This window comes from Primulina huaijiensis, chromosome 6 (assembly GCF_012295235.1).
Source record: "Primulina huaijiensis isolate GDHJ02 chromosome 6, ASM1229523v2, whole genome shotgun sequence".
Taxonomy (NCBI): Eukaryota; Viridiplantae; Streptophyta; class Magnoliopsida; order Lamiales; family Gesneriaceae; genus Primulina; species Primulina huaijiensis.
In genome coordinates this window covers 2,014,186-2,034,255 of record NC_133311.1, presented here as the reverse complement: position 1 = coordinate 2,034,255, position 20,070 = coordinate 2,014,186, and the positions used below count along the sequence as shown (strand labels likewise).

Here is a 20,070-nt window from a genome sequence, read left to right as displayed (position 1 = left end):
TTTCGTCACTCCTGACTCTTCCTCTATTCTAGAGATTTAGAGCAGATCTCAATGATGTTCCTTCACTCAAATTCATCGTGCGAACTACTTCAGCAAGAATTTGATCTCTAACATCATTGAATTGTAGCTTTCTTTTTCCTACAGAGTTGCTAACCGCTGCCCGCATTGGTTCCCAATTGTCTGGTAAAGACGCCAAAAGAATAAGTGCCCGAATCTCATCATCAAATTTAATTTCAACCGATGTCAGCTGTGAAACAATCGTGTTGAATTCATTGATGTGTTTAGCCACCGATGCATCACTCTCATCTTCAACTTAAATAACTTCTTCATGAGATGTACTTTATTATTTGCAGATGGGNATCTCTTATCTGTAACCGCCAGAACGAAAAATCTGTTACGTCGAACTTGTTGATTCCAGGTCCCGATCCATCATCTCCGGCCATTACTTCTTTAGCCTTAGCAAAAAATCTAAAAAAATCTTTTCTGACGTGGAAGATCAGACAAAGCTGCAACCACATAGCATACTCAGAATTCTTAAGAATTTTCACAACAAGGCTCTGATACCAGTTGTTGGAGAATTACACTCGAAGTGATGCCGACCACGATGATAATATAGTACCCAAAAATGCGGAATAAAATAACCAACAATAACACAAAGATTTACGTGGTTCACCCAATATAAGCTACGTCCACGGAGCACTGTAACTTTTATAACTAGAAGAAATATTACAACAAGTGTATACACCAATACACTCAATATTTCTCACTCCCAACCCGAGTATACCGAGAAAATAATTTCTCTAACTCACAAAAGAGAATTCTCGCACTCAAGAAAAAAATACACTCTTTTTTTCTATGCACTCTCTTTTTATCAAAGCTAAAAAGCTTTTGATTTTGTGATACAATAACTGAAGGAATTGAGCTCTATTTATAACTAATTCCTTCTTTCAGTTTTTAAAATTCTTTCGATGTGAGATACATTTTTTTTATTATTTAATTTAATGTGGGTTCCACCCCATTAAATTCTTACCTAACAGTATCGATAATTCAGTATTAGTTAGCGCTTCAATAGCGCTAACTATGATTTTCTTTTGTATCTTATGATTATTTTTTCCACANTTCTTCGTTAGGGTCAATCGTATCACACCTAACACCTGTCGGTCAACGAGCTCCCAATCATCATCCTCCATCTTTTTCGGTTTCTTTCCTGATAGAGGTGATGCAGCTTCTTACTGTACAGATAATCTCTTATCTGTAACCGCCAAAACGAAAAATCTGTTCCGTCGAACTTGTTGATTCCAAGTCCCGATCCATCATCTCCGGCCATTACTTCTCTAGCCTTAGCAAAAAATCTAAAAAAATCTTTTCTGATGTGGAAGATCAGACAAAGCTGCAACCACATAGCATACTCAGAATTCTTAAGAATTTTCACAACAAGGCTCTGATACCAGTTGTTGGGGAATTACACTCGAAGCGATGCCGACCACGATGATAATATAGTACCCAAAAATGCGGAATAAAATAACCAACAATAACACAAAGATTTACGTGGTTCACCCAATATAAGCTACGTCCACGGAGCACTGCAACTTTTATAACTAGAAGAAAAATTACAACAAGTGTATACACCAATACACTCAATATTTCTCACTCCCAACCCGAGTATACCGAGAAAATAATTCCTCTAACTCACAAAAGAGAATTCCCGCACTCAAGAAAAAAAAATACACTCTTTTTTTCTATGCACTCTCTTTTTATCAAAGCTAAAAAGCTTTTGATTTTGTGATACAATAACTGAAGGAATTGAGCTCTATTTATAACTAATTCCTTCTTTCAGTTTTTAAAATTCTTTCGATGTGGGATATATATTTTTTATTATTTAATTTAATGTGGGTTCCACCCCATTAAATTCTTACCTAACAGTATCGATAATTCAGTATTAGTTAGCGCCATTGAAGCGCTAACTATGATTTTCTTTTGCATCTTATGATTATTTTTTCCACGCAAAGAACCCGAATCACTGGAAAAACTTTTTACCGGTGATTTGCTCTCTCTTTCGAAAAGATCAAATGTTGGGAACAAGTTGGTTTATATGTAGTGAAATTATTAAAAATGTTGGGAAAATTTTGAAGAGAAAAAGAAAGATGAAACAGACTTATGCCACAAGGAGTCGAAGTTGAGAAGCATGAGGCTTGAAGAATGGAGAACCATTTCTCAAAAGATGGTGGTGATTTATCGTATATTAACTAACTTTTGTATTTTTGTGATATATTTTTGGAAGAGTAAGTCTCGTGTGAGACGGTTTCATGAATCTTTATTTGTGAGACGGGTCAACCCTATCGATATTCACAATAAAAAGTAATACTCTTAGCATAAAAAATAATACTTTTTCATGGATGACCCAAATAAGAGATTTGTATCATAAAATATGACCGTCTCACTCAAGTTTTTGTTTATTTATAAATCACTAAGAATTCACAAAATATGAAGATTACAATAAACTTTGTTGAAATTTGAAATGGAAAAGACGTAAAATATTTTAAAATAGATTAAATTCATACAGAGTTGCCCTACAAATAATAAATTATTTCCCCTTATTATAACACCGATTGTAATTTGTAAATAAAAGGAGTCCAACTGCGGTGTGACTGTGACGCTCGAGAAAACCCAAAGCAAAGCGTAGCAAAATTTGATGGCAACCATGCTCAGGCTTCCAACTTCGATCAAATCGTCTCCCCTTTTCCCCTCACTTTCTTCGTCTTCTTCGATTTTCCTCTGTAAACCCACCAGAATCACGGGGAATTTCATTTCATTTGGGAGAACCCACAATTTTTCGACTATCGTGGCATCTTTAAATGATCATCATGGCATCCAAGATTCTCCCTTTCGGGTACTTTCCTCGGTCTCCTACGAATTTTATTGATGAAGCAGGTGTAAACTCCCCCAATTTTTTTTCTTGGCATTGACACTGCAATTTGTGTGTATTTTGGCATGCAATTCTGTACCTCGGTCACGTTTTTTTGCTGGTAGCTTTGCTGAATATTCAATGGTATTCTTAATTATGACAGAGATTTCGTTCTTACCATTGTAGGGAGGAGAATCTTTCTTCAGGAACGTGTTGGCAGCCATGGAGACGGTTTATTTGAGCAAGAATCCGACAGCTAAAGCCATATTGGAACTTGTCCGTTCGGTTGAAGATGATCGTATATGTTACGACCACTTAGCTTTTAGGACCTTTGGAGTAATACTTTTTATACGATCTCACTTTAATCAGAGTTTATTTTTTGCTTTATTTTTCTCCACTCTTAATTTTTATCATCACTTGCTAAACTATGCATCCAGTGTGCGCCAGTTTTATGTATCATGATATTCATAGAGGCATGAAATAAGATATCTGAGTAGGGATAATTAGATGATTTTATAAAGGCATTCTCTTGTAACGATGTAACAGTCTCTTACTAAATATATTAGTGATTGAATCTTTCAATCTGAAGATTTTAAGATGTTTGTCCTAGGTAAATAACCATGGAATTGATTCTATGGCTAAATTTTTCTCGGAATTCGGTTATGTCCAAAGAGAAGAGTTGAGATTCCCTGCAAAGAAGTTGAAAGCATTCTGGTTTTCGCCACCGAATAACATACATTCCAGTGCTGGCACCGGTGTTTATGGTCCTTTACCAAGGATATTTATATCAGAGCTTTTGGTTGATCAAATGAGTCCAGAAACTCAGGTTTGTATGAAGTTTATTTCTTTACATGTTGAATTGCTCTAAATTTTGTTGTACTGAATGATAAAATTATGTATGAAATTATACTTCGGCTATTTAACTTGGTAGTGTCATGATGCTGCTGCTGTTTCTTGCTTTCATTGCAGTTACGTCGCAGTTGTTACCGTTGTGAATACTTACTGTAAAGTTAATATATATTCACATTTTTTGCTTCTTGGCTCTTGCTATAGAAAATAATCAGAAAGTATACTGAATCGTCGGGAAATGGAGTCTCTCATGCAGCTTTGGCCAGTGCACTGGGATCTTTGACGTGGAATAAGCCCTCATATCCTGAATTCCAACTCTTGGCGAGGTATAATTTCATTTACTTGAGACTACATGTTGAAATCGAATTTTATTTTACTGAATTTACGTTTTTTCCGTGTTGAGATGAGGACCAGAACATGTATTTATATCAATAAGAGGTAAGAGGTTTAAGTTGCCTTTAGGGGTGAGCTGAAAATTGTGGGAGGGGTAGATGAGACAAAAAGAGGATGCCTCATAAAATTTTATAGCTCTTTTAGTCTGATGAGAAGCAATTACTTACCTCCGATCCGCTTTAGTTCCGCCCCTGGTTGCTCGTTATTATGTGCATGCAGTTGAGCAAGCATTGGTTTTCTGCTTTTCATATCACAACTTATTCGGTTTTGTTATATTTCAAATATGACCGAATCTTTGGCCTGGCAACCTAACTTGATAATTTTGTGAATTTAAAGGGAGAGTGAATATGCTGCCTGGACTCTTGTCAATGGTTATACGTTAAATCATGTCACTATATCTACCCACCAGCTGAAATCTCATTTACGAACTATTGGAAGTCTCAATCAATTTATTGAAGAGAATGGTTTTAAGTTGAACTCCGAAGGAGGCGTCCTAAAAGGTGGGTGAAAACTATTCTGCTATTTAGTTGTTGAAATGTAGGATTCTTTTTATCTTGGTTGTCACTCAGGCTCATGTTCGCACGAGACAATTGCTTTCTTTTAAATTGCATCAGAAATCATAATGCTTGTGTTCAATACAAATTTTAATTTTTGTTTTTCAGCAATTGTTTTGGAATGCATTTGTGGGTGGCTAAAGTTAAAACTCAGATAAGCAATATTATCTAAAGGCAGAAATCCGCATGCTACTTTAATTTTATCCATTTTTCCTTGTCATGGAACTTGCTGAGAGCCATCATTGATAAAATGAGGAGTTGATATTTATCCTGTATGACAGTCAATTTGCAAAGATTTTTGAAACTCTGGAATTTATGGAACCTACATTTTCCATTGAGATTCCAATGTTTAATAGGATTAACGAAAATATTTTTACAAAAGCATGGGATCATCCCATTTATAATTTTTTTGGCCCTCTCCCTATGTTAATATTAATCAAAATAAACAGATAGTAGATTTTGTATTACGACCTTGATTCCAATATGTTCATTACAGTGTGGTTATAATGTTAATTTTCCCAAAGATGAATAGATAATCTGTTGCATAATGTTTTGCATATCAGTAAGCCCAGATGGTCTGTTGTTGCAAAGTTCAACCGTAGCAGATTCATCTCCCTTCCAGTTTTCCGATGGAATCATGGAATCTGTGCCATGCTCGTACATCGAGTTTGCTGAACGACTTGTGCTTCCTCAATTCAAAGATTTACCTGAAAATAAGGTTTGTATCCCCTTTAGTCGAATGGGGTTTGGTTCTTCATGTTTTTTCTTCTTATCAAATGGCTAACTACTTGCACACCGATCAGAGAAAAGTCGAACACTAATATTTAATGTTCACGTCTTTTCCGAATTCTTGCCAGTGATTTTTTTTCATCATTTGAACAGAAAATTTTCATTCGGTTGTTCTTATACAATCTTCACTCTTGGTTATATAGGTCGAAGAGTTCCACAGACGAGATGGATTTGAGGTAGGAAATGCTGATAAGATATTCGAGAGCACGTCGAAGGATCAGCTGACTAGGAAGGTTGCTTGAAAAAACACCACTTCTTTTAGATATTGTCACATGCTTTTGCAAACTCATGATACTTGTGTTAATTGGTAATGCATAAAACTACAATTTTAAACAAAAATTCAAGGTTGCCCCGTTATCTCTAGTCTACAGAAAACATATGCATCATCGTCTATCTCCTGATTATTTTCTTTTTTGATGAAATGTCCCCTCACAACATACACTTGCAATCGTCTGTGACCTCCAATGAACTCCAGCATGCCAACATTTCCTGACTAATATACAATAGAAAGACAATCGAAGTTCAGATAGCTATCTATCCATCTGCTAGTATCGAATTTCGAATATAATGTTTATTTTCTATATGATCTGATTTCAAACACTAAATAAACTAAACTTGCATTGCTTCATGCCTTTATCCATCCAATTAATTAAATAACTAAAAATATAAAGTTAATTTTAAACTTTAGTGAAATCAAATAAACGGCTAATCGGAAAAGAAATAGGTAAACTACTCGATTAGAATTTGTGTGTCTATTTTTTCTACAAATCAAATCTTAGTTTTAACTCTCTACTATATGAGTAAGTCTCTTGTTAGACGGTTTTACGAATCTTTATCTGTGAGACAGGTCAACCCTACTGATATTCACAATAAAAAGTAATACTCTTAGCATAAAAAGTAATACTTTTTCATGGATGACCCAAATAAGAGATCTGTCCCACAAAATACGACCCGTGAGACCGTCTCACACAAGTTTTTGTCCTACTATATATTCCGTCGAAAAAATTATCATATCACATCTATTACTATTAAAATCGAATAATTGCCAATTTTTTCTTTAAAAAAAATTATATTTGATTGAAAACATTCAACTACTTTTAAAAATAATATCGTTGGCACAAAAATTAGTAGCAAACAAGTTTTGTTTCTTGTATCTTTATAGTAATAAATGTTTAAAGAACGAATTAAAAATTAAACGCCGACTTAAAGTTCTGCTAGTCAAACATTATCTTGGAGTTAAAAGAATCGTGCAAGGATATATTCAAATACTTTTCAGATCATCTTGATTGTTACCAAAATATATCTACTAGCTAGTATTATCTCGACACCTAAAATAATGAATAAAAATATAGATTTATGTTGAAGTTATTTTTAATATTTAATTATTTAGCTATTTTTTTAGGATTGATTTAGGGTCAAATTTATATTCTTAATATGATGTCACTGATCAAACTAACCGAGATTTAAACAATCTTTTTTCTTTTGAACTAGTTTTGAGATGAAGTTAAGATCTATGATATTAACTTGAATGATTTTATCGAAAATTTAGTAAATTAAAATGTTTGATTTTGATTTATTACAAAAGAGTAATCTTTTATAATATTTTTTCAATGATCTATATCCATGAGACAGGTCGGTCTGATTCATAAAAATAATATTTTTTTATATAGAAAATAATATTTTTCATAAATTAGATGGAATCATAGACCGGAGTTACAAAATTAATCCGTGTTATTGTCTCATAACAGTTTTTATGATTTAAAAATTATTTTTAGTTTACCTTGACACGGAGGATCGAGCTTAGAAAAATGTGATCTTGCGTATATCTCCACCGCCATCTTCGCCGGTTTTAAATAAGGGAAAAATAAAAAAATGGAATGGCCTTCATATTGTTTTGGTATTAGGATATCTCTCACCAAGTTCATGCGGGTCCCTAGTTGAGTCCCCTAGTACATCCCTCATCAAACTCATCGCTTTCATCTTTGTTTTTTTAGCTTTCTTGCCATTAAAATTTTTACTCGTCAGTGATGTCTGTGCCCAGATTTCATTAACGCTCTTAGGATTAAATTATTCTGAGCTAGCTTTGCATAACCTTTCTTTCCACTTCCAGTTCCTATGTTAATAGGAATGGGTTGCCACTTGATATCTGAAAATTCCTTTTCTCCGTAGATTTTGTAGATGTAATAAACTCGTGTATCTACAACGATTGATGGGTACCCACTGAAAAGTTTCGTTCATTTGAATTTGTGGTTTATATGAGATATTTTGTAGTTCTACATCATCTTGTGTTTGTGCTCTCTCTTTTTGCCTCCTTGACAATTATAATTTCTGAGAAGAGAAGTAGTGTATGTCTTTGTTCTTTTGTTGAAAAATCGTTCAATCACCAATTTCCATTATACTTGAGGCACAGTGACCTTATTTTCTTGTTTTTTACATGCGTACAAGTTGAAATCCGCTAGGTTTCTTTGAATTGGAGAATTTGTTTTAGTTTTTACACTTTGTGTTTGTCTTTGTTCATGGTTTTTCTATTTTTTGATGTTCTTGGTATTTTATGGGTTTGTTCGACGGGATGAAACTGAAATTCTTGAAATAATTAAGGTTTTTTCCGAGGGTTGAAGTACAAAACACATGGGATTGGGATTACTCTTTGCTCATAAAGATTTAATTTTTGAGGTAAAGTTAATATTTTTAATATGGAATCACCACTGGGATTGATTGAACAATCATTTGATTTGAGATACACAGGATGGGTGAGGGAAGCACTTAATGAATTTCCCGATAGTTTCACCATAACTGACCCTTGCATTTCCGGACACCCAATCGTATTCGCATCGAATGGGTTCTTGAAAATGTTTGGTTATTCGAGAGATGAGGTGATTGGGAAGAATGGTAGGATGTTTCAGGGGCCTGAAACTGATAGAAGATCGATTATGTTGATTCGGGAGGCAATTCGGAATGAGAGGGCTTGTGAGATTAGTTTGTTGAATTATAGGAAAGATGGGACACCCTTCTGGATGTTGTTTCAAATCTGTCCTGTTTTTGGTAAGGAGGATGGTAGGGTGATTCATTTTGTGGGTGTTCAAGTTCCTATTTTGAGGAAACCAAGGTGGTCGGGCCTCGGAAATCGGAGTGCTGAAATGAATTTGACCGAAGATGGTGGAGGAATTTGTGGTTCCATGTTCCGGTGTTGCAGGAGGGAGGTGGGCTCTGATTCGGCCTTGGAACTCAGACATAACTCGGCTTTAGGATCATTATTAAATCACGATGATAGAGGTTTGCTTTTGATTTTGCCAGTTACCATGCTTATAATTCAGTGTTTGCCCATGGAAATTGTTTTTATGTACCAACTAACTTGATTATTTGAAAATGTCGTGTTAATTATTGCTGTATGGTTCGTGGATCGTAAGTATCAATTTTATTAAATACTTTGTTGCTAAATTCATTGTTTTGTTGGTTCAAAAATAAATAAAAAAAGATTCATTATTTTGTGGATCAATTTACATTTCGCATTGAGTTGAGAAGATTCATTGTTACTTGTATGATATTTAATCAAAACGATAAAGGAATGTTGCTTTCTGACTGAGATCAATGTTTTCCTGTGTCTCTATGATATTCTAATGTGCTTGTAATTGTGGTTCACCTTTTATTTGTGGATAGACCATCTTGGTAATGTTCTCTTTGGAACTATTTTATTACCTGTGGTGATATTATCTAAATTTATCTGCAAAAATGTTGCAGAAGTTGAGACTAATGAGTCTTGTGAAGCATCGGAGTTACAGAAGACCAAAGCTACTGCGACAATTAATAACATTTTCTCGGTGCTAATACAATACAGTGAGCTGACCGGCAAAGTGGTTAGTCGACAAAGATGTTACTTCTCTGGGAACAAAAGTCTTGAGGCGTCCTTAAATTTATCCCTCGGTAGAATCAAACAAAGCTTTGTACTGTGAGTTGTTTCATATTTAAAATCCTAAAATCAGCTAATGTTATTTGGAAGGAATATCTCTTGATGTGCTACATTTATGATACGATACAGAACTGATGCATCCTTACCTGAAATGCCAATAGTTTATGCAAGTGAGGCGTTCTTGAAACTGACAGGTACTTGAATGCTTGAAACCTGCGAGAAGACAGTTTTATACCAATCTTTTAATGAATCAAAAACATGTGTTTTTCTTTTAATATATTTCCAAGATCATGGTCAGGCTATGGAAGGCATGAAGTACTGGGGAAAAATTGCCGATTTTTGAGTGGGACAGATACAGATCCCTCCACCCAATTTGAGGTGGGTTTCCTCTGTTATTCAGTTTTCTTTTTTTTTTTTTTCCGTTTGAGGGCAACAAACTCCCATGGTTTCTCATGGTTGCATAGTGCAGCAACCGGAACGTGATTGTCAGGCTATTAATAGTAAACATTGGAGTTACAATGTTACTAATTTTTTGGTGCATCTTTAGTCTCACTGTTTTACGGTTTTTATGTTATCAGAATATCGTGTGCTGTCCCTCAACAAGAATGGAAAAGAAATGGAAATTTTGATAGTATGGTTTTTGTTCTTATTTTGTAGATGAAGGAATGCATTCAAACCGAGCAAGCATGTACAGTACGTATCCTCAATTACAGGTTGATGACTGATGCCACTTTGTAACGGCTAGTTAGTATGAAGTTTTTTACTTGACCTTACATCTTGGTTGGTGCTTCCAGAAAAGATAGGAGTCCATTTTGGAATTTTCTTCATATTTCACCAGTTCGGAATGCTTCTGGAAAGGTATTTTTTGTTCGTATGTAAAGCTTTTCTATTATTAGTACGTTTTCCATTAGAAATTTATGATATGTCATTTTCTTCAAAGGGATCAGCTTTTTTGAACAGCTCACTTCTCTATTATTTCTTAACTCTCCCTTTCTTCCTCGATTTACAATTTATCTCGCAAGTTTCATCTTCAGAATATCATAGAAAGCTGTATTCTAAGTTAAACGCTAACTGCCTTCAAACTTTGATTTATTTAATAGGATTTTATTAAGTTACTAAGAGTTCATTTTGTCACCATAATGTGTGTATTGTATTGATATTTCACATATGCAGCGTGTAAAACTTCAATAGTCATCAACTGCTGTGGTTATATTGGGTACCTGCATCATGTCATGTTTTGTCTTCCTGTATGCACACACAAATCATGGTGTTACAAATATTCGCTAATGTATGAAATTCTCATTCTTTTAGATAAGAGATGCATTATAATGCGTTCCAAGGAGGTTTCATGAAACTTTCTTTGGAGCATGATTGTTGCTTGTGTAGTTGTGTTGAAACAATTTTGCTTTTTCCCATTCGCGTGCAATCCAAATGGAGTTTTCCCATTAGATCCCAATGACTTTGAAGTGATTGCCTTTGTTGTATAATTATAGAATTTGATTTATGGTCTTGTAAGTTATTTACTTGCTGGCTAGTTTGGAGGTTCCAACATACTTAACTCTTAAGCTACAAGAAGTCTCTTGTCAAAATTTCTTCTTCTCTATTAATATTTTAGTAAGAAATCCGGGTACCGAGTTTCTAGTCATTTTGCGTTTTGGCATATATGTAATTATTGAATATATGGTAGTATGGTACCTCGGAGTGAGCTAGTCCATATTGAGATGACATTTAAATTTCTTGAAATCGACTGGCCTTATTTTTATTTTGTTGTAGTACCGAAATTAAAAGATTATGGAAATAGTGTGATTCAATTCTCCTAAACAGTAAAGCAGCCAAGATGCACATTTAGATTGTTGTGCCACATCGTGAGATATAAGGTTTCATGTTCATTATTGATGCCCATGCTCAACAATCGTACTAATTGTGTCAACTTGCAATGAATGATAATTAACATGTAATAGTTGCTCTGATATCAATTGTAAACTGAACAATTGCTGTGTTATAAAAAATCTCATTGAGATAATGGTACCGTTCAAATCTTTTAAATTACACAATAGCCTAAGGGTCATGTTTCTGTCACTGTGCCGCAGTGAATAAAAAGGGTTGTGCTGACTTACAATTTTTCTGTCATTAAATGTGATTGTAGCATAAACAAAGATACTGAGGAAAGGTTATACCACCAAATGCATTCTTGTCTTTAGAAAAGGAACTGAATCCGGATAATAAATTAAGGTTGAGGTTTTTTTGTATGGTTGCTGGAGGGCGGAAGGTTTTTTCTTGGTCTCTCCTACTCTTCCGTCATTGAACTTTCCCTCGATCAACACCTCATTTCACATCTCGTTCTTTGCTTAAAATACGTGCAGGTGGCGTACTTTGTTGGAATTCAGATAGACGATGATGGCGAAAATCATGAAACACATGAGTTGAGTCCTCATATTCGGCAANTTAGATAAGAGATGCATTATAATGCGTTCCAAGGAGGTTTCATGAAACTTTCTTTGGAGCATGATTGTTGCTTGTGTAGTTGTGTTGAAACAATTTTGCTTTTTCCCATTCGCGTGCAATCCAAATGGAGTTTTCCCATTAGATCCCAATGACTTTGAAGTGATTGCCTTTGTTGTATAATTATAGAATTTGATTTATGGTCTTGTAAGTTATTTACTTGCTGGCTAGTTTGGAGGTTCCAACATACTTAACTCTTAAGCTACAAGAAGTCTCTTGTCAAAATTTCTTCTTCTCTATTAATATTTTAGTAAGAAATCCGGGTACCGAGTTTCTAGTCATTTTGCGTTTTGGCATATATGTAATTATTGAATATATGGTAGTATGGTACCTCGGAGTGAGCTAGTCCATATTGAGATGACATTTAAATTTCTTGAAATCGACTGGCCTTATTTTTATTTTGTTGTAGTACCGAAATTAAAAGATTATGGAAATAGTGTGATTCAATTCTCCTAAACAGTAAAGCAGCCAAGATGCACATTTAGATTGTTGTGCCACATCGTGAGATATAAGGTTTCATGTTCATTATTGATGCCCATGCTCAACAATCGTACTAATTGTGTCAACTTGCAATGAATGATAATTAACATGTAATAGTTGCTCTGATATCAATTGTAAACTGAACAATTGCTGTGTTATAAAAAATCTCATTGAGATAATGGTACCGTTCAAATCTTTTAAATTACACAATAGCCTAAGGGTCATGTTTCTGTCACTGTGCCGCAGTGAATAAAAAGGGTTGTGCTGACTTACAATTTTTCTGTCATTAAATGTGATTGTAGCATAAACAAAGATACTGAGGAAAGGTTATACCACCAAATGCATTCTTGTCTTTAGAAAAGGAACTGAATCCGGATAATAAATTAAGGTTGAGGTTTTTTTGTATGGTTGCTGGAGGGCGGAAGGTTTTTTCTTGGTCTCTCCTACTCTTCCGTCATTGAACTTTCCCTCGATCAACACCTCATTTCACATCTCGTTCTTTGCTTAAAATACGTGCAGGTGGCGTACTTTGTTGGAATTCAGATAGACGATGATGGCGAAAATCATGAAACACATGAGTTGAGTCCTCATATTCGGCAACTAAGTGTCGTGGGTGCTGTCAAAGTTGCTGTGAGAAGCTTGTCGATGAGTGCCAGTACTTCGTAGTCAGTGTATCGAACTTTTCTTTTATTTCATGTTCTCACTGTATACCTCACGTCGGAAGGAAAATAATGTGTGCTTGAAGGCATTTGAATCCCAAGTAAAAGATCAATTGCTTAGGTTGATGCTTATTTGGAGGATGCTGGCAATGTAATGTTGATAGCATTATTTGAGTTGAAAACATGCCTTTTGATCTCGTGACTCTACTTTAATTGAAAGGCTTCTTCCAAGAACCACATCACAAATTAATACCTCGAGCCATGGATATCTTTCGAAGCTATAATCTAAACTTGCTCGTGGTGACACAATTTTGTATTTTTTTCTCAAATTGGCACTCTTCGAGCTTGACATTGTTTAGAAGGTGGTAAAGGGTTCGATATTTCACCTCTTTTTGAACAAGATGATTTATGCTTCGAGTATTGGGGGTCATGTTCACGATTATGGTAAATTTGTGATATTATCACTAAGATTGTGACATATTTAAGTATGATTTTATTGTGATGAGTTCTAACAGGTACCATGATTCCCACATGGATAAAAAGGTGGTAATTGTATTGAAAATTTATGGTGGGAGTTAATGTGGCGGAATGTATCGTTTCGTTTGAATATGATGGAAAGTTTGTTTTTTCAGTAACTGTGTTTACTAAATTCTTGTACGTTCTTGCTGTATCCAGCAAGGCATATAATTACTGCACAAATCTTCACTGAATTTACATGAAACTGGCCTCCGCTTGCCAAACTACAAGTTTCCGTGGTCTTTGACTCTTTGTTACCTGTTAGTCCCTGTTGATCTGTACTTGTAGCTGGTAGCCCAGAAGAGATAATGTATGAAATTCAATCCACTCAGTGCGCACAATAGCCAGTAGAATCGCTCCAAGTGGTAGCCGTTCAAATTCTCACCTGATAGCCATGGCTTGTGTCTTGAGTTGCCAGTGGCACTGTTTACTATTGATACAATCACAGTGCTCAAGTAATACCCCATAGCTAGTGAAGCCCAAGATAGAGCAGTAGCCAAAGATCTCATGCTAGCAGGTGCTTCTGTGAAGAAAAATTCGAGTAACCCTGCTAAGGTGAAGAGATCAGCTGATCCAAGGAACAAGTACTGAAACGCGATCCAAAAAAATGAAATGGGCAAAGGCCTGGTGGAGTTGAGTAGGCCTGAATCAGTTGCAACCTGCTTCCGTTTGATCTCAACCAGAGCAGCCATGGCCATGGCTATAATGGAGAGGAGTAAGCCTATTCCGATTCGCTGGAGGTGAGTTATCCCCATCTCAGAATTCGTCACTTTTCTGGCAAACGGGATGATCACATGGTCGTATATTGGTGCAAGAATTATGATAAATATAACTGGGAACACTGGGAGAGAAGCAGGGGGGACTTTTAAGGAACCAAGCCTTGTGTTCATGGTGGCAGCCTGTTGGACTGAGAATGTGGAGAGCTGAGCAAGACAGCAATTGAGCATAATGGTGCAAGCAAAAATGGGGAGGACCAACAGGACAATCTTGACTTCTTCCACTTCTCGTACCGAGCATTTTAGCATGCCAGTAGCTGAGTTTTTTGCCGCTGCTCTGTCCAGAAACTTGAGACTTTTTGAGGGAGAACCAGCTGTTTTCGTGCTCTCATTCTCTACAGCTCGTTCGTCTTCCGAGGCTAAATCTTCAGACGGGCTCGTGGCCATATTAGCGATGACATTGCTTGAAGTACTGCTGGGCATGCAAGTGTTCAACAATGCAGCAATCAGAACCTGTTCGAGAATCCATTGCAAAAATCGTATTAGAGGATCAACACCAGGAAGAATCTTCTAGTTGAGGTGATCACGTACCTTACATATAGTTGTGAGTGGGCTTCCAACAGGAACCTTATTCCTGTACCAGGAAGAACCAGCAAGAAACAACGGTATGGACAAGAACACAGCCAATGTAGCAACCCCAAATCCCCATTGCCAACCCTTGTTATCTTCGATCCAAACAGCGAACGTCACTGCAACAAGTGCACCGCATGCGAGGGAAAACACAAAATAGTTGAAAAAAGTCGATCTTTGCTTCCTTCCTTGCGGCGTCTCTTCATCAAACTGTTCAGCTCCATGGGATGGCAATGACCCCTTAATGCCTCCGACACCGAGTGCTGCTAAATAGAGGCCAATGAAGAGCATCACAGCCTTTGCTCCATGCACTTTCTGGCAGGGGTTGTTTGTGTTGGAGGGGTCACATTTCGGGGGCTTTAGGGAACCGATTTCTGCTTGCACTGTGAGTATTACTAGACCCTGTCAAATAATCGAAGTTCACAAGATCATAGGACAGGAATCAAATGTAAATTAATGTAACAATATGCTACCAGTACTACTTGATATTGGCTTTTTATTCTTCTCTTAGTAAGAAAAATACGTAGGCACCTTTTGATCCAAGGATAACACATTTATGATTTCGACATCCTTGTTTGTTTCAACTTTTGGCTCTCATATTTCTTTGTTATCCTTGTTTTCATTATATGTCATTTGTTATTCCATCTCAACTGAGCCAGCGCAATCAGGCGTAAGTTTACCTAATTGAAGTCTTCACTTAAACAAACTAGAGAATTTCAATGTAAAGTTGAGAGTAGGGGTGCAAATCACCCGGAGCCAAGCTCCTTGTGAGTAGCTCTTGAGCGGGTCGGTCAAAACTCGACTCGAGCTTGATCCGATTCTTTACTTTAGTCGAGTTCGAGTTTTAATTATTGGGCTACTCAAGTAATGATATTTTTTTGAAGGATATAAATGGGACCGTATGTTGTGATACGTGAATTGCTCGGTAGTGCTTCGCCACTACCGTAGTTGGCGGAAATAGCTTAATGGTAGAGCATAGCCTTGCCAAGGCTGAGGTTGAGGGTTCAAGTCCCTCCTTCCGCTTCTGGCTCCGTCGTTATGTCCATATTAACATAAAATTTAAATCTTGAAATTATGCTACTAACACTTTCGAACTCTTCGAACTCAAGCTCGAGCTCAACAACTGAAATAATTTAATATTTTCACCAGTTGATTTCGAATTTTAAATTGAATACTCGATCGAGTTCGAACCTACAAAATTGAAATGAAGTCAAAACTTAATAAGTACCTATTTATTAGGCATGTGTATTGGCAGATACTAGGCACAATATAATATTCATAAGCAGAAAAGGGTACGTCCATATATAATATAACCTTGTGAATTATATATTTTACATCTCCCTTGTTCATATATTGCTGACGGGGTAGCACTACAAGCCACGTACTATTTATTTAATTTAATTTAATAGTAATATCTCAAGATTTTTTAAATAAACCCACGACTCTTCGTTGTCATATATACAACAATTATTTTATTTAGTTGATTTTTTAGGGAATAAATAAATATAATAAATATTCCGTATGGTGATAAGTCATCGCTCGTTTTATACATAATAATAGTAACCCACACGATACATCGTGTGTAAAATATAATATATGAATATTGTCGTTTTTAGAAAAAAATAAGATTAAAAATTCAAGTATTATCAAATTAGAAAAAAAATGAGAATAAAAGAAATAGAGATTATATTGAATGAAAGTTGACGAACTTTGATGTTAATGGGAAATTACAACAATTCATGGAGTAAAATTTGAAATAATATATTTTGATCATTTGTGTCCACAAATTGTTAGTTAGCAATAATTATTTTCAGAGTTATATATGAAATTCGACATTTGTGTAACTAAGTGGATCAAAATAGTTTCTATAACATGTTAAACATTTATAATATAGTTGAGTAGGTCTCTTGTGAGATGGTCTCACGAATAATACTCTTATCATAAAAAGTAATAAAGTAATACTTTTTATGCATGATCCAAATAAGAGATCCGTCTCACAAAATACGACCTGTGAGACCGTCTCACACAAATTTTTGCCAATATATATATATATATATAATTTTGGGAATTTATACTATATTATTTAATGACAATCCACATAAGAGTTATGTACTAATGAACAAAATATCAAAAATGTTAATTCATGATCATTTAAAAAATAATAATGCATTAAAAAATATTTGTATTCAGAAAGTTGTTTTAACTAATTATAAACAATGTTGTAAAATTCATTTCTAATGTTTTAAATTTAATACAAATCATCGACAATTTACATAATTGATTTAATTTTAAACATACTATAAAAAATACAGTAAGAAAATAATAACAAATTTTGTTTTCATCTGGCTTAAAATTTGAGAACATAAATTAAATATATTTTAAATAAGAATTATTATAATTATATAACATATTTTTTGGGTCATTAGTTGACTATATCATCCTCAATATTAAATTGCAGTCATCACGGTTTATGGATAGAAAAGGACAAAAAAAATAAACTAAATTATCTCTGCAAAATATCTAAAAAATTTTGTTAACTTAACCTAAGTTATGTGCACCCAAACAAACATCGACGTACTCCAATGAATGTTCAATCTTCTATATTTTTATTTTTTTTAAAAAAATTCAGTTATAATATATAAATTATCGGCACCTTAAAAAAAATCCGAGCATTAAGTACTTCTGTGCAAACGAGCATAAATTAGGGATATTGTATACTATACTGAAAATTTATGTATAAAAAAATATATATTGATTTGTGCTGAACTTTCGGTGTACCGAAATTTTCATGAGTTTATACTGAACTTTTGCAGTATACCGAGATTTCGGTACAAGATCGATATGTATTATTTATATCGAAAATATTTTATATTTTTTAATTTATAAATTTATTGTTTAAAAATATTACATGTTTTTAATTTATATATATTGTTTCGATATTTTGGTATACATCGAAATTTTTGGTATCATTGTCGTACAATACCATACTGAAATTTTCTATAAATTTGATAACTTTTCAGTACGATAACCACGGTATACCGAAAAGTTTGGTGTTTTTTTATCACCCAGCAACAAGTTGCCTAGAGGTGTTGTTGGATAAATGAAGAGGGGTGAATGAAAAAGGGAGTTAGAGTTGTTCCACATTAGAAAATTAGCCAAGTTTGGTATCTCTTATAAGCTCAAAGTTTGAGCTAAGAGTTTGGTCCTCAAGGGGTACCAGAAACTTTTAAGAGGGCGAAGACGTTACACATTCATAAATTCGATAATTTTCGATACGATAACCACGGTATACCGAAAATTTTGATGTTTTTTCTTACCCAGCAGCAGCAAGTTGCCTAGAGGTGTTGTTGGATAAATGAAAAGGGGTGAATGAAAAAGGGAGTGAGAGTTGTCTCATATTAGAAAATTAGCCAAGTTTGGTCTCCCTTATAAGCTCAAAGTTTGAGCTAAAGGTTTGGTCCTCAAGGAGTATCAGAAGCTTTTAAGAGAGGGAAGACCTGATGAGCTAGGTCTCGGTGAAACACGCGGGCGGCCGGCAGGATCTTTTTGGACCAAATTATTTTTAAATTTATTTGGAAAATAAATTTTGTTAACAACACGCCAGGAACGCGCTACAGCGCGCATGTCACAGAACCAGGACGGAGAAGAAAGATCAACAACCAGGTGTCACAAGTCATCACCAAGTTTCCTATTTTTACAGACTGAGTTTGATATATTTTGGCTATTAAATTAATGGTATTTGTATATGAAATTTATTTATTTATTATTAGAGTCATAATCAAAATTCATGAATTTGCTAAAAAAAAATAAATAATTTTTATGATATTAAATCGAGGATAATTAAATAAGTACCAGAAACTCGACGAGTGCGCTTGTTAAGTAGACGCGGTAAGTGGTGAAGAAGGCATCGGAAAGGAAGCCGCCGAGGAGGGCCAAAAGAAAGGCCGTGCCCATAAAATTGGTGACGGAGTTGGCCGATTCCGACGGTGCAAAATGCATGTATGCGGATAGGTACAACACCAAGTTGCTTGCATTTGCTAAAAATGCCAAATTCTCTAAAACCTCCACCACTGTTACTCCAAACATTTTGTACCATGATCAGGGGAAAACACACAAAATTTGGCTTTCGGATTTTTTGGAAATAAATTCAAATATATTTTTTAAAAAAGAAAAGGAAACAAAGAAAAAGATAATATAATTTATTGCTCATTATGTAAATAATTTCCCCTCCTCTTCTTCCCATGTTTGGCTGAATTTGGTTAACTAGTTTGGGGGAGCTTTACAAAAAGCAAAAGACAAAAGCCTTACTTAAAAAAGCAAATTTTTAATCATTGCATTATGAAAATAGAAGGCAAAAACACCAAAAAAGGCAAATTTTTATGTGTTTTTTTATTTTTTGTTGATAGATTTTTGAAATATCCAAAAACCAGTCAGACAAACATCCAGAGACTAAATATTTGGAATCACTTTTGTCCTTGAAAAATTTGTTTTAAGAAGAAAACCTTTTACAGACGAAGAACTCTCAGCTTACACATATATATAAAAATAAAAAATAATAATAACAACTGGTGTTTACTTATAAAATCATGCAAGAAAATTAATCCTTTGCTCAAAATTTGTATAAAAATTTACCCAAAACGAAGAAAGCAGGCAGCATGCCGCCATGTTTGCTCCTCAAAGCAGGCTTCCCCCTCCACTCCACATACCCATCCCAAGTTCTTGTCAACTGGTTCTCCACTTCCTGTCATCAGACGACAATAAGATAAATAAACAAGATAATACATAAAATTGAAGAAAAATAATTCATTTAAATAAAACAGTACCATTATATTTCTGCCCTTTTTCCTCAACAATATTATTTCGATGAGAGCAGCAAAATATGTGTGCAGGTGAGATTGGGGAGAACCGGGGGAAACGGGTGTGATGTATGGTCCTCAGAATTACTTGTATATATAATTAATGACACACCAAATTAAATTAATTTTGAAATGGGAAAAGTACTGTTGCCACCCTTTTAGTCTGTTGGTTGCTACAAATTAGTCAATGGCGGACTATTTTATTATTTTATCACATGCATATATATCAATTTATGATTTTGTTGATTTGATATAATTAAAAAACAGATCAAATATTGAAAAATAACGAAGTATTGATGCACAAGTAATATTAT

The 20,070-nt window shown here is 34.8% G+C and overlaps 3 protein-coding genes and 1 non-coding gene across 5 annotated transcripts; 3 read left to right on the top strand and 1 right to left on the bottom strand.

The window, feature by feature from the left end:
• Positions 1-2,632: 2,632 nt before the first annotated feature.
• Positions 2,633-5,885, top strand: LOC140978976 (2-oxoadipate dioxygenase/decarboxylase, chloroplastic/amyloplastic-like). Its single transcript, XM_073444285.1, has 7 exons — positions 2,633-2,890; positions 3,092-3,241; positions 3,516-3,731; positions 3,959-4,080; positions 4,484-4,647; positions 5,265-5,419; positions 5,634-5,885. Exons 1-7 carry the CDS (start codon positions 2,693-2,695, stop codon positions 5,730-5,732), a joined length of 1,104 nt encoding a protein of 367 aa, XP_073300386.1. The 5' UTR covers positions 2,633-2,692; the 3' UTR covers positions 5,733-5,885.
• A 1,533-nt stretch (positions 5,886-7,418) lies between these two features.
• On the top strand, positions 7,419-13,235 carry LOC140978975 (protein TWIN LOV 1). Of its 2 annotated transcripts, XM_073444284.1 has the most exons (8): positions 7,420-7,717; positions 8,236-8,763; positions 9,229-9,436; positions 9,527-9,591; positions 9,696-9,775; positions 10,055-10,110; positions 10,192-10,255; positions 12,899-13,235. In XM_073444284.1, the coding sequence occupies exons 2-8, from the start codon at positions 8,340-8,342 to the stop codon at positions 13,043-13,045; spliced, it is 1,044 nt and encodes a 347-aa protein (XP_073300385.1). In that variant the 5' UTR covers positions 7,420-7,717; positions 8,236-8,339; the 3' UTR covers positions 13,046-13,235. The 2 variants fall into 2 exon arrangements, with proteins under 2 accessions (XP_073300384.1, XP_073300385.1); XM_073444283.1 differs by having other exon boundaries at positions 7,419-8,763.
• A 412-nt stretch (positions 13,236-13,647) lies between these two features.
• Positions 13,648-19,831, bottom strand: LOC140978974 (protein NRT1/ PTR FAMILY 4.6-like). Its single transcript, XM_073444282.1, has 5 exons — positions 19,724-19,831; positions 19,533-19,641; positions 18,753-18,970; positions 14,862-15,302; positions 13,648-14,783 (listed from the first exon to the last, which is right to left on the bottom strand). Exons 1-5 carry the CDS (start codon positions 19,724-19,726, stop codon positions 13,809-13,811), a joined length of 1,746 nt encoding a protein of 581 aa, XP_073300383.1. The 5' UTR covers positions 19,727-19,831; the 3' UTR covers positions 13,648-13,808.
• On the top strand, positions 15,852-15,923 carry TRNAG-GCC (transfer RNA glycine (anticodon GCC)). Its single transcript has one exon. It is a non-coding gene; the product is annotated as a tRNA-Gly (tRNA).
• Positions 19,832-20,070: the final 239 nt, after the last annotated feature.